The sequence below is a fragment of the Phymastichus coffea genome, unplaced genomic scaffold (genome assembly GCF_024137745.1).
Source record: "Phymastichus coffea isolate CEN01 unplaced genomic scaffold, Cenicafe_Pcof_1.1 PCOF00071, whole genome shotgun sequence".
Classification (NCBI taxonomy): Eukaryota; Metazoa; Arthropoda; class Insecta; order Hymenoptera; family Eulophidae; genus Phymastichus; species Phymastichus coffea.
This window is the reverse complement of record NW_026706882.1, coordinates 273079-286196: the sequence shown is the minus strand read 5'-3', so window position 1 is coordinate 286196 and position 13118 is coordinate 273079. Positions and strand designations below refer to the sequence as shown.

General features: G+C 30.0%; 2 protein-coding genes across 4 annotated transcripts; one reads left to right on the top strand and one right to left on the bottom strand.

The window, feature by feature from the left end:
• Nucleotides 1–4744: 4744 nt before the first annotated feature.
• LOC131667808 (probable RNA helicase armi) lies at nucleotides 4745–9111 on the top strand. The gene is made up of 7 exons (XM_058941516.1): nucleotides 4745–5710; nucleotides 5793–6699; nucleotides 6790–7044; nucleotides 7159–7442; nucleotides 7594–8166; nucleotides 8254–8499; nucleotides 8732–9111. Exons 1-7 carry the CDS (start codon nucleotides 4745–4747, stop codon nucleotides 9050–9052), a joined length of 3552 nt encoding a protein of 1183 aa, XP_058797499.1. The 3' UTR covers nucleotides 9053–9111.
• A 1329-nt stretch (nucleotides 9112–10440) lies between these two features.
• LOC131667900 (uncharacterized) lies at nucleotides 10441–12750 on the bottom strand. 3 transcript variants are annotated; one of them, XM_058941661.1, is made up of 5 exons: nucleotides 12479–12750; nucleotides 11970–12109; nucleotides 11822–11875; nucleotides 11660–11728; nucleotides 10441–11600 (listed from the first exon to the last, which is right to left on the bottom strand). In XM_058941661.1, exons 2-5 carry the CDS (start codon nucleotides 12102–12104, stop codon nucleotides 11109–11111), a joined length of 750 nt encoding a protein of 249 aa, XP_058797644.1. In that variant the 5' UTR covers nucleotides 12105–12109; nucleotides 12479–12750; the 3' UTR covers nucleotides 10441–11108. The 3 variants fall into 3 exon arrangements, with proteins under 3 accessions (XP_058797644.1, XP_058797643.1, XP_058797642.1); XM_058941660.1 differs by having other exon boundaries at nucleotides 12444–12748; XM_058941659.1 differs by lacking the exon at nucleotides 12479–12750 and adding an exon at nucleotides 12352–12460.
• Nucleotides 12751–13118: the final 368 nt, after the last annotated feature.

The following is a 13118-nucleotide window of genomic DNA, read 5'->3' as shown; positions in this document are numbered from 1 at the left end:
TTTATTTAAAGTATTATTAGCATGAAAACATTATTTATAAAACATTTATTTAGTTTATTAAGAGGAATATTTCCTTGTACCTTTATGCTTGTTGAACTTTATTTATTTTTTTATATGGAAAGATGATTATACTCAAATAAAGAATATTTATTCAAATAATTATTAAGTATTGTTATTTTTACAAATAAAATAAGACGTCTATTTTTTAATAAATATAGACGCAAACTAAAACATATTCAAGAATCTAATTATAATTTAATTATTTTATAGAGAATATTTATTCCATGATTATATTTTCTTTCGAGTTTCTAAAATGCAAAGATATACAGTTTATTTAGATAAATTTTGTACATGCATGAAAATAGTAATATTGTTTAAATTTCTTTGATGTTCACGGAAGTCATACGATTGCATCCGTTTTATTGCATAGCGATTGATCGCAACCGTTTAATTTCAAAAATTAACTCAAAGAATATTCCCTATAAATAACTTTTGGTTGATTTGATTGATACAATTATCGTGAATCGTATACTTTTTTATCACAAGGTAAATTATGTTTATTAATAAAACCTTCATAAGATAAAAAAAATATTATGCAAGATAGTGTTATTTAGGTTGATAACAACATTGTGATAACAACGTTGTGAAGAATTGCGAGAGCTATATGTCGATTTTTTTCTCATAGGTAAATATGGCGCTTGTGATATATAATATACGCGATTTAGGTGAATACGGACTTTTTACATAAGAAGCATTATGAACAGAATAGTTAATTAAGAATAAGACAAACATGTAGATGCAAGCCCTAATTTAAATTATTCGCTTCCTTTTTTTCTTTGTTTTTCTTCATTCTCTTGAAAATTATGGATTCAGAATCGCAAACCATATACGATCGGATTTGATCTTTCTCGTTTAATTTTTACTTATAAATTATTCTATTTTAATCTTATATGTACCAATTGTATAAAAGATATCGCAATATAGGCCAATCAGAGTTAAGCATTTTTTTAACTATACTAACATGTAAACAAAATATAAATAGTACACGTAATTATCAATTTGAATTACTTTTTTTATACTTAGGACATCTTTGACTTCATGTTAATTTTTCATCCTGAAATATAACTAATAACCGTTTAGCTGGAAACAAAAAAAATCAACTTTATTTTCCAACTAAGCTATTTATATACGTATATAGGATTATATTTTGTTTCATTCGTTAATACACAGGTTAGAAAATGTAGCTTCTAACTTTTACATTTTTTGCTGCCCTTATTACGTCGAGAAACTTCACGTTTCTTAGATTTATTTCATTATGAACGAAACTATTTCTATTATCATTGACAATAAAATATAAATAAAAAGATATTTGTTCAAAGAAAGTTGACATAAGAAAATAAAAATTAATTTAAGATATTTATTTTTTGCATTTCAATTTTACAAATTTTTATTTTTTTTGACTTCTTAATGATAGTTGAATTTCTATTGCAAATGTTGAATTCACGAGAACAACACAATTTTTTATTTTAAACAAACAAATACCATAGTTTGTGAAAAACAAATATTAGGTTGATTTATTTTTCAATCATAACAAACAGACATTTTCACAACAAAACTAAACATTTTAAGTCTTAATCTTGGTCTTTTTTCCGCTGACTGCCAACGCCACATGCGCATAGTATCCACGATCTGTCGATCTCGATCTCATACCAGTGCTCAGGCCCTCGCCACATATGCGCATACGCGCTCGTACATACGAGGGCGTACAAACGCGTACAAATCGCTAAAAATTTTGATAGTGCCAACAACAGAAAGTTACTACTATTCCTCGCATGCCCCAAACGAACACACTTACTCCTGGAACAAACGTATCATCACGCTATATTATTGAAGGTTATGATTCGTTTGTTCCGGGAGCAAGTGTGTTCGTTTGGGGCATGCGAAGAATAATAGTAACTTTCTGTTGTTGGCACTATCAAAATTTTTAGCGATTTGTACGCATTTGAATTGTGGCGCATCGGAGTCCTTAGGTACCCACAGCCATTAAAACGAAACGAAACGAAACGATTTGTACGCAATTGTACGCCCTTGTACGCGCGCGTATGCGCATATGTGGCGAGGGCCTCATATAATACTAAATTTGGCATAATGCATAAAGATACAGCCACATGTGCGTGTTCAGAGGCGTTCAAACGCGTACAACAGCGTAAAAATCACTAAAAGTGCTTAGTTATATTTTATAATGCCAACTCATATAAAAAAAGTCTCTATATTAGTTTTGAGTCAAATTATAAAAACGAATATATTGCTTTGATTGAATATAACCTAATACGACCTTCTCAAATGAATAAAATGACTATTTACATCGGAGTTGATCTTAAAACTGCTTTGCAATATAATTAGTAGTCATTTTATTAATTTTAGAGGGTCGTATCAGGTTATATTAAATTAAAGCGGTATATTCGTTTTGATTATTCGAGACAAAACTGACATAGTGACTTTTCTATATAAGGCATGGAGATATAAGGTGACATAAGATATAACTAAGCACTGCTAGTGATTTTTACGCGCATAAGTAGCCGTACTTTAAGAGAGAGAATAAGGCACGCTGCCCGGTGGAAGTCCCGTAGCGATTGTAGCGAATAAAGTAGTGTGTGCTATATTACCTACCCTATGAGCTGCCGTCGCAGTTGCCGCCGCCGACCACCGGTTGCACGTGTTTTTCTGTTGTGCTCCCTCTTTTGATTCGGTCTCTCAAGTAAACAACGCTAACTCCTTTTTCATCGAATACGAAGTGATTTATGTGGAAATCTTATTTCGTCTCTCTTTTTATTTTGACAGTGTGACGTGTGGAAGGCGCGACCGGCAGCTAATCTATTTAATCGCACGTGGTTTAACTCAATGACACACGGTATTCGTATTAAAAGAAAGCTAGACCGAGGTAAGGTATAATTTCAAATATGTATAAATGAATTTATATCTAACAAAAGACAGCTATCGTAGTTTTTGTATAATAATAAGTATTCATAAACTTTTATGGAGGTTAGTTTTCTCCAATGTTTTCATTCAAGCTACAATTCTTACGTTTGATAAGACAGAGTGTCAAATTGAATATTTATCTTTGCTTTATGTTACGATAGGGTCATTTTAGAATTCGATTTGATTGGCTTATATCACAAAACAATGTAGACACTTTTTAGAATGGCCTATCAATATTTTCTTCAAAACATATATTGAATGAACTGATAATAGAACTGATAATATGTATGTGAAATGAACGCAATCGAATTTCAAATTTTGTTCATAGTTTGAACAATTAGATTTTATGCATGAAACTAGCAACTGTGTCAATATTCACAAAATTTCCTTGAATTTCCGGTAGTATAATTTATTTCCTATTTAACATTTGTTTATGAGTGAGGGACAACAAATTTTTAAAAAGTTTGAGGGAAAAAGGCCTCATTAAGCCTATCATAAAAATTGTCACTGAGGGGGGAGGATAGTTCAATAAATCAACCCCCAGCAGTCGAGAAAATGAAGGAAAGCGCGGACGAGATAAGTTTGAAGATCGAGGATCATGTTAGTTTCAGTTTTCGAGATGCTACTGACAAAGTGCACTCGCAGTAGTTACTATCAAATTGTATTTTAATGAACCAAAAGATTTTTCAAATTAATACATCAGTGTTCTTGTATTATAGTTGCTAAAGAAGATTAAAATTTTTGAAAATTATTTAAATGTGAATGTTAATATTTTATTTTTATTAATATTTTTGTTATCCTAAATTGTAATGCATCTAATAGAATATATAAATATTATGACTATTTTTAATAATTAATCGAGATAAATTAAAAAATGTCTAATGGTAGTCAATCTTTAAATTATAAAATATAGAACAAAAATAGTATTCATCTTAACAGCGGTCAGTAGCAAAATGGTAAAATACAGGTCTAATAATCCAAAGATTCCAGTTTCAACCATCTGTCAAATCAAGTTTTTTTTCATTAATTACTTACCATTTTCTGATTAAATTGACTGTTATTTATCCCAAATAAGATATAAAAACATTTATATTGACAAATAAATTCCAGTGTGTTTCCAAATGATCTTATTTCATAAAAAAACATTATCAGTTGGAAAAACATCAATTCATGTCAGGTAAAACTAAAATTTGAAATGAAATAAAGTAATTTTTGTTTTGTATCCGGATACAATAAATTTAATATTTCATTTTTGAAAAACGTCATGTCTTTTGAGATCGATCAAAATTTTAGGAAAACTAATGTTATTTATATTTCACATCCTGACCTAATCAAAGACGTTATAAAATAAAGTTATTTCATAACACTATATTATAATGTAATTTTATGATGTTATCTTTTGCAATAGGGATATTATGAATGCCTGTAGTGAGTTAATTTTTCAGTTTTTTTACCAATTAACTTGAGAATTACTTTTCTAAACCATACTATTTCATGAGCAAAATTATTTAAATTTGATATTTAATCAAACTTAAATAATTTTACTCGTGAAAACTTTTATCAAAATTATTTAACGCTTAATAATCTTTATAAATTTAAATTTTAGATTTTCAATGGGCTAATATTTCTTATGAAGAATGTGTTTCGATGAAATATCAAGGTTTGGATCTAACAAGAATTGCAACAAGATTTGAACTTTACAACTCCATATTACAATTACAGCAACAAAATGATTTCTCTATTTAAACTAGTTATAAACAAATACATGAATCAATGCAATGATTCAGATAATGTTAATAAATTTCATGCTCCAGACAATGAAGAAGACTTGATAGCAAAAATTGATCAAGCTCAAGAAAATATTGAAGAAAATATTACAGAACTTCGAGTCAACGATATTGAGTATGATAAAGGATGCTTTTACAAGTCTGGTTTTATTACAGATATAAGCGGTGATCATGTAATGATAGATGAAGATTATTTTTGTGAGACAAAAGATATAGTTCCTACTGATCTTAAAGTAAGAGATGAAGTTTACTATATGGCTTACAAAAAGAATAAAGACAGTGACATAAAGATTCGTAAAATTTTATATAAAATTGAAACCACTTGGGATATTGATGATGAAGAAACACCAATAAATTATTCACTCCCACAAAACTTTAATGCAAAGCATGAAGATACATCACAACAGAGGTTAGATTTTAATCACAAAGTAGTCATTGTACGTGACAAAATCAATTCAGAAAAAACTGTACCTACTGTGCCTCAAATTAAACAAGTCATAGAAAAGAAAGACATCAGTACAAATATAGTTATTGGTAAAATTATTGAAAGAAAGGGCAGAGAAATATTTATACAAGATAGCGCTTGTAAAATGATTTGTGTTAATTTAGATAATGTAAAGTCTGAATTTGTGCCATTCATTGGAGATTGGGTAAAATTAGAATGTTTATGTGAGGTCAATGAAGACATCATCAATTGGCAGGGTGAAATACTGGAAGTTGAAGAAATGAAACCACTAAGATCACTGCAAAAAATAGGAAAAGTCACAGAATATAATGAAGAATCAGAATCAGGAATGATTGAAAAAACTATAGTTTTTGTGAAGAGTGTTTGTTTACCTGGTTATGTACCAAGGGCTGGAGATAAAGTTGTGGTTTACTGCATTGAAAGTGATCAAGGGATTGGCCAACGTTGGAGAGCTGTACAAGTGGTGCCAATGGAAGATGTAAGTCACTAATGATTATTTTTGTTATGTGTCAATTATAATAAATAAACAATTTGCTACAATCATTTTATATGTTTTTCAGGTATCTCAGAGATATGAAACTTCAACTGTGAAGTTTAAGCCTCAGATGTCAGTGGAGGAACTTGAAGAGATGGTCAGAGATAAGGAAAATATGGAAATAACTAATAATATTAAAGTAAATTTAGATGTGAAATCAGTCAAAATAATTGAAGTTACAGTAAAAAACAATGGAAATTTTAAACAAACTTTATACAAATGTGCTTTCTTGTCTAAGAAATCTGATTCTCAGTTAACTTTATTAAATCCAGTTGACAATGCACCATTAGAAATACAAGAACCTCAAGACTTGAAGCCTTCAAATTCAGTGACTTTCAGATTCAAATGCAAAGCACGTTTTGTTGGAGTTTCAGAGGAGTTAATTATTTTTAAGTTCAAAAAATTTAAAATTGGTCGCATTGTTGTAATAACTGTGGATAGCATACAATCAAAAACACCAATGTTACAAGAATTGAGTAATACATATACTAACAATTATAAGCATAAATATGAATTGCCACATGTATATGAAGATGGAATGTATGTCAAAGGTGTTAAGCCATTCACAACAGCTAGATTTATACAAGAACGCCCAATGACTTGGAAAATTCCAGATATTCTTTGGATAATTATGAATGAAATACATGAAGAGAGAATGAATCAATCTGAAGCTGAATTTATTTTAGCAGATAGAATACCTTGTCTCCAGCAACACTTGACTGCAGAGAATTACAAGCAGCGATTTAATTATTTACTGTATCTAGAAGAAATAGCCCAAATCTTCAACATAAGGCGATTTAATATGCCCAGTGCTATAATGCATCGAAGTGGAGAATTTCTCACTTTGAATGTACCTGGTCTTGCAGAAAAAAGACCTTCATTAATCATTGGAGATAGAATTCTTGTATCTTTCAAATGGGATGAAACTAACGGTAAGTACAAAAAATTCATGTAAATGATGATTGTATTGGTAATTTATTTACTAAGTTTTACAGTAAATTTTTATGTGTGTATTTTCATAGGGCAAAAATGTTATGAAGGCTACATCCATAAAGTTAAAAGCTCAGATGTGTTTTTAAAATTTAATCTGTCTTTCCATGATAATTATCATGGAGAAGATTGTCAAATCAGCTTCAAGGCCTCAACTACAGTACTTCAAAGATGTCACACTGCCATAAATTTGGCAATTAATAGATTAGGTCCAGGTTTTCTATTTCCCAAAAGAGTTATTCAACAAGAACCACAGTTTAATTTTATAGACTTAGAAGAGGATAATGGTCAAAATGATGAAGATAGTGACATCCAGAATAGCGATGACCAAAATATGCAAAAAATTCAAAAAATTTGTATAGATTCATCATTAACTTTTGAAGACCGATCTAAAGCAGTAGCAAATTTATTGAGTAACAAAAGAATAAATTGGTTTAATAAGAGACTGAATGTTTACCAAAAAGAGGCTGTGAAGAATATTTTAAAAGGCGTTGGTCGTCCACTACCTTATGTAATATTTGGACCTCCAGGAACTGGAAAAACCATTACAGTCTGTGAATCGATTTTACAAATCGTATTCACTATGAGTGACAGTCGAATATTAGTGTGTACCCCTTCAAACAGTTCAGCGAATCTCATTGCTGAACGGTTACTGAAGAGTAAAAGACTTCAGTCCGGTGATTTGGTGAGTGCTATTTATTTACATTAGCAGTTATTTATTTAATCAATTGATGTGTAACAATCTAATAAACAATATATTAATTAACTTTTCACTAATGCAAATAAACTTTGCTAAATGGAATAGAATAATAATACTAGAATTAATATATTCGTAGGTTCGTTTGGTTGCTTATCACTATCTGGAAAGCGAATTAATACCTGAAATATTAATACCATACTGTGCGACCGCCGACATTGCAGCAGAAGGCACTCGACCTGACGTAAATATTCGAGATGCTCGTGGCTACCAAAAAAACGTAACTTTAAGCGTTCTCTGCCGATCTCGTATCATAGTGGGTACATGTTCAGCCGTAGGTATTTTGCACAACATGGGTTGCAAACCAGGACACTTCACTCATGTAGTCATTGACGAAGCTGGTCAAGCTACTGAACCGGAGCTAATGATCCCTTTGGTTCTGATACATACAAGTTCGACGCAGGTCATACTAGCTGGTGATCCAAAACAATTAGGTCCCGTCAATCAAAGTAAATACGCTGGTTATTTTGGCTTGAACGACAGTTTTCTTGTTAGATTACTACAACAGTTTCCATATCAAAGAGATCCTGTAGGTTTTGAAACTGGATATGATCCTCGTCTAGTCACTAAATTGCTCATGAACTACAGGAGCTTACCCGACTTGTTAGAATTACCCAATAAACTCTTTTACGAGAATGAATTAATACCTCAGGTATATCTCAATAGTATTATTAAGTTTATTTTTCTATTACTGAATTACTAATTCTTCTAAACTAATATAAATCTAAAATTGGTTAAGATTCATGAAAGTGATAGCGAAGAAGCTGAGCTGCTGAAAAGTTTAGAAGATATGCTTCCCAAAAGATTAGGAGATCCATTGCCAATAGTATTTCGTGCAGTCGACGGGAAAAATATGCAAGATCCTGATAGTCCTAGTTGGTACAACAATGCAGAAGCCACTCAAGTTTGCCTTTATTTAATGGAATTTTATAATTGCGGTCTTTCGTGCAGTGACGTTGGAATTATTACACCTTACTCTAAACAGGTAATAAATCGTGTATTCACAGCACGATAGTTTTAACATTATGCTTTTTTTATGTTCTGATATTTCAAAGTAAAAGAGTTAAATCAACGAAGCTAAACATTTATTTTTGTTGATTAGATTCGATTGGAAACGATTTTGAAATGAATACCTTATGAAATACCGTACATGAAAAAGAAATTTAATAATTTAATATTGATTCAAATTATATTATCAATATCTTGATATCCAACAGGTCTACATAATAAAGAATATGCTCGCAGACTTCGATCTTGAGATTCCAAAAGTCGGCAGCGTTGAAGAATTCCAAGGTCAAGAAAGAAAAGTGATAATCTTATCAACAGTCAGAACTGCAGAAAATAAAGTCAAAGAGGACATCCGTCATGCTCTTGGATTCGTCTCTGCTCGAGAACGGTTGAACGTGGCCATCACACGTGCACGAGCTTTACTCGTCATTATTGGTAATCCCAAGCTGTTAGAACAAGATGTCTATTGGCGAAGTGTTCTTCAGCATTGCAAAACGCGAAATGCTTACGTTGCTAATAAGCTTGCTTAATAATTTTTAACAATTTGTAATTTTTAATCTACATTACATCTACCACGAATTTAATTGTAGCAAATTATCTCCTCATTTATAGTATTATTATTATTATTATTATTATTATTATTATTATTATTATTATTAATATTATTATTGTGAGCTATTTATTACTTTTTAAATTCTTAAAAAGCTGTCTTTCTGTTTTACATTTTGTGATTTCGTTCATTTGATTATAGTTTTTGTAACACTGTCATACTTCTGTGTAACGTCACAGTTACGTATCGCTATTATTGTCAATTGATATTGAGAGTAAATATTAAGAGATATTTTGTTGAATCAAACGTTTTTCTAACGCGTACGTATAGTAGTGTGGTTAATTTAATATATAAATTTACTTTATATAGCTCGAATATGTGTAATGAATTTGTTAAAAAGAACGTTCTGTATTATGTTATAAAAAAGATATCGAACTCTTGCATTTTTTTCGTCTAATAATACACATTTTATACCAATTTAAAAATATTTATTTTATCAATTTTAATACCCTTATTTTCTTCTTTGTTTTCACTATGTATAAATATTTTTCTAAGGTATAATTTATATGCAATTTAACACTAAATAGTAAGTTTATTCTTTTCAAACGATAATGAAGGTTTTAGTCACTTTTTTCTGCAAATATGCTAATGCTACATCAAAGATTCTTTACAAAATTTATCATTACCACCTATGAAATTTAAAACATTTAAAAACACATTTTTCTACTTAATTACATAATTTTAAAACAAAAATAACCATAATTAGTGATGTGTTATAACTTCTAATTATTTTTTACAGCTATATTTCTCACCAGTGACTCCAATAATAAATAAGAAATAAGTATTAATACACGTACAGCATACACCAGCATAATTAATTAAAAATTAGACTTGCGCAATTGCTCGGATCGTTCGGACGGAAATTGACTCGAAGTTCCAAACTCATCCAAGCTTATCAAATACGCAAAATACTTCGCGCATGAGACCTATAAAATTGTGTTTTTTCCAATTGATCTAAATATGTGAATTTAACAGATTTGATCAAGGCTTACTGATTTTTAGTTAACTAAAATTATATGTGACTTGACTAAAGAGCTTATGCACAAGCCTGTTAGAAACACTATCCAACGAATTTTAAAAGATAAAATGTTCAATGCATTATTAGATTCAAATACACGAGTACATATAGAATTAATTATGTTTTTTAGAATAATATTGTAACAATTTAACTGTTTTCGATTTGTAAAGACTATTGAAGGAGTTTAATATATAATCTAATAATTTCATATTAATATATGTTATTCTGGTTTAAATAAATAAATAAAATAGATGCAATTAATTTTAAAGAGTATCTTTTATAAATAGTTTATAGTAGTTATAGTTATACATAGTTTCTACTAACAAATATATAGAACTATCTTTTTACTTTTATATTTAAAGATAGTCAAAATATTATATTTCACTTTGTGATTGTGAATAACATTGAATACATATCTAAAAATCTCAAAATTGCATGAACTGTAAACAATTTTTGCTCGGTCTAAGTCTACCTTTTTGTATATAACACGCTTGAAGAGTTATTACAATAAAGTCGTTAAATGTGTTATACCTGCAGGAATAGTACTTTACCATACAAGTGTGGGAAAGTAGGTTCTTGTGTCGTGTGGTGTTTACGCCCGAACAAAGCGAGGGTGGGTAGGTACACGAGACGAGAAACTCTTTCCCGAACATGTGCCGTACCGTAGTTTTTGATACAATGTGTGGAAAGTGCGATTTTCAACGCATATTTTCTGTCGAGCGTGCGGGAAAGACGCACTTTGCGCACGGAGTATCGAAATAAATACAACATACAATTTTTATAAACAGCTTAGAATAAAATGCAATTGATACATACTATTACAACAAACCTAAACCATGATAACACTTTTAATTCATATTGGTCTTTGTTTGCATTTGCTTCAATTCTTCTACTTTTGTTAGTAACAAATTCACAAAAAAAATCATTTAAAGTATTTATAAAATGATTTCTAAAAGTTTTAAACTTGGGTTTCCTTTAACATTGGATGATCTTTTTGCTCAGACTTTTTTTTGGCTGGTTCTATTGAAGTTTGATAATGTTTATTTTTATTTTTATTCAAATTTTCCTCGTCGCTTAGGATTCCGTTCGATGAATCAAGAGTTTCCTTACTATTCGATTTGGGTTTTAGAGAATTCAAGGGACAAATGTTCTCTTTATTTAGTATAATTCCTTTCATGAGAGCATTTCTTTTGTAACGATCTATTTCTTTACTACCACCATGTAAAATATCATTTTGAATATATTCATCAGATTCAGATATTTTTAAATACTCAAAATCTTGTGTAGTTGACAAAAATGAGTCATCTGTATCAGTATTAGAAGTTCGTACTGTAACAAAAGAATCATTGGACTCACTACTATTTATGTTTATGGTTTCTGTTGCATATTTTTTTTGAGATTCCCTATAGCGCTTTTCAAAAGCATTTATTGCATTCCATCCTATTCCAACCTGAAAAAAATTTTTGTTATAAAAATTTGTTAATGTTATAACCATATGTTGGGGAATACCTCTCGAATTTTTTGTCTAATTTCTGATACTTGGAACTTTTCATTCTTTTTACCTTCTATCTTTTCATGCTAAACATTTATTTATAGTCATCAGCATAAATTTTCATTACATTTTTTTAAATGAATATATGGTATATGTTCAATGAAATTTATTTAATTTACCTTTCTACTTTTATTAAGTTTTTTAATTGGCTCATATAAACTTCTTGTCATTTCCTGTAACGATAATTGAATTTATCTCTCATTTTTTATAACAAGATTTATCTATTGACATATAGCAATTACTCAAAATTTAAACAAAGCTTCTCACCATATGGTATGGCAATGGTTTTTTGTGATATTGATCAGGTTTATTGTTTTTTGGTACTTTAGACCATTTGATATTATGCATATCTTTATTATAATTAAGTTTTGTACACAATTTGATACAATCTTTTAAATCCATCTTGTCTGTGAAATAAAATATATTATTCTTTAATAAGTTCCACTATACAGAACAGAAAGAGTAATTAATTTTCATATTATTTGAAGTATTGTGATTTATTATAAAGAATATTATATTTACTATAACAAAAATGTAACTACTTTTGATAGACAAGTAAATACAATAAATAAATCAAATAATAGATTAAATCTAATTTATAGGTTAGGTTTTTGTTTTGCAATTAGAAAATGATGAAAGAAAGTGTTACGTATTTTCTGACGTTTTTTGAAACTAAAATGTGATTGATACATTATTGCATAACTATTTGTTTATAAAGAAAAACATTTTAAATTTCCGTACTTCTTATCAAAGAAAGGCAGGAACAATTCACTCACGGCAGTACAAGAACAATGATCAGATACAACTCGTATAAGCCACGAGTGATGTGTTGCTTCGCGTTAATAACGCTAGACTACATTACATATAGGTACTGATACTGAAGTCGCCGGCATCGCTGACTGTGCTGATATACGCGGTGCCGGCTCCATTTAATAAAATTCAAAGTATTTTTTAAATCTTCTAATATATCAATCATTTTTATATTTCAGTAAAAATGTGTGTTATTAGGAGCCATCATTTAACGGTTGTTGTATTCTCACGTTTTCACTTCCCCTTTGCGGCTTTGCGTAAGAAAGTTTATCCTACCTATGACAACGCTACATATAAGCGCATACGCTTCTTCTTCACGTACGAGTCGTAGGAAACTAGGAATGGGAATGTTTGATTTTTTTCACTAGTGCCGACGTTTACCACAAAAGTACTACGAGGGTGGTCCGATAAGTACTTAACCTACAAAAGTAAAACGAAAATTTTGGGAAAGTGGCGTTTTATTTTTCAACATAGTCTCCTTTTAATTCGATACACTTGGCCTAGCGATGCTCCAACTTCTTTAACCCGTCTAAAAAATACGTTTCCTCGAGGTCTGAAAAGTAAGCTTCCGTGGCAGCGATTACCTCCTCATTCGGCTCAAATTTC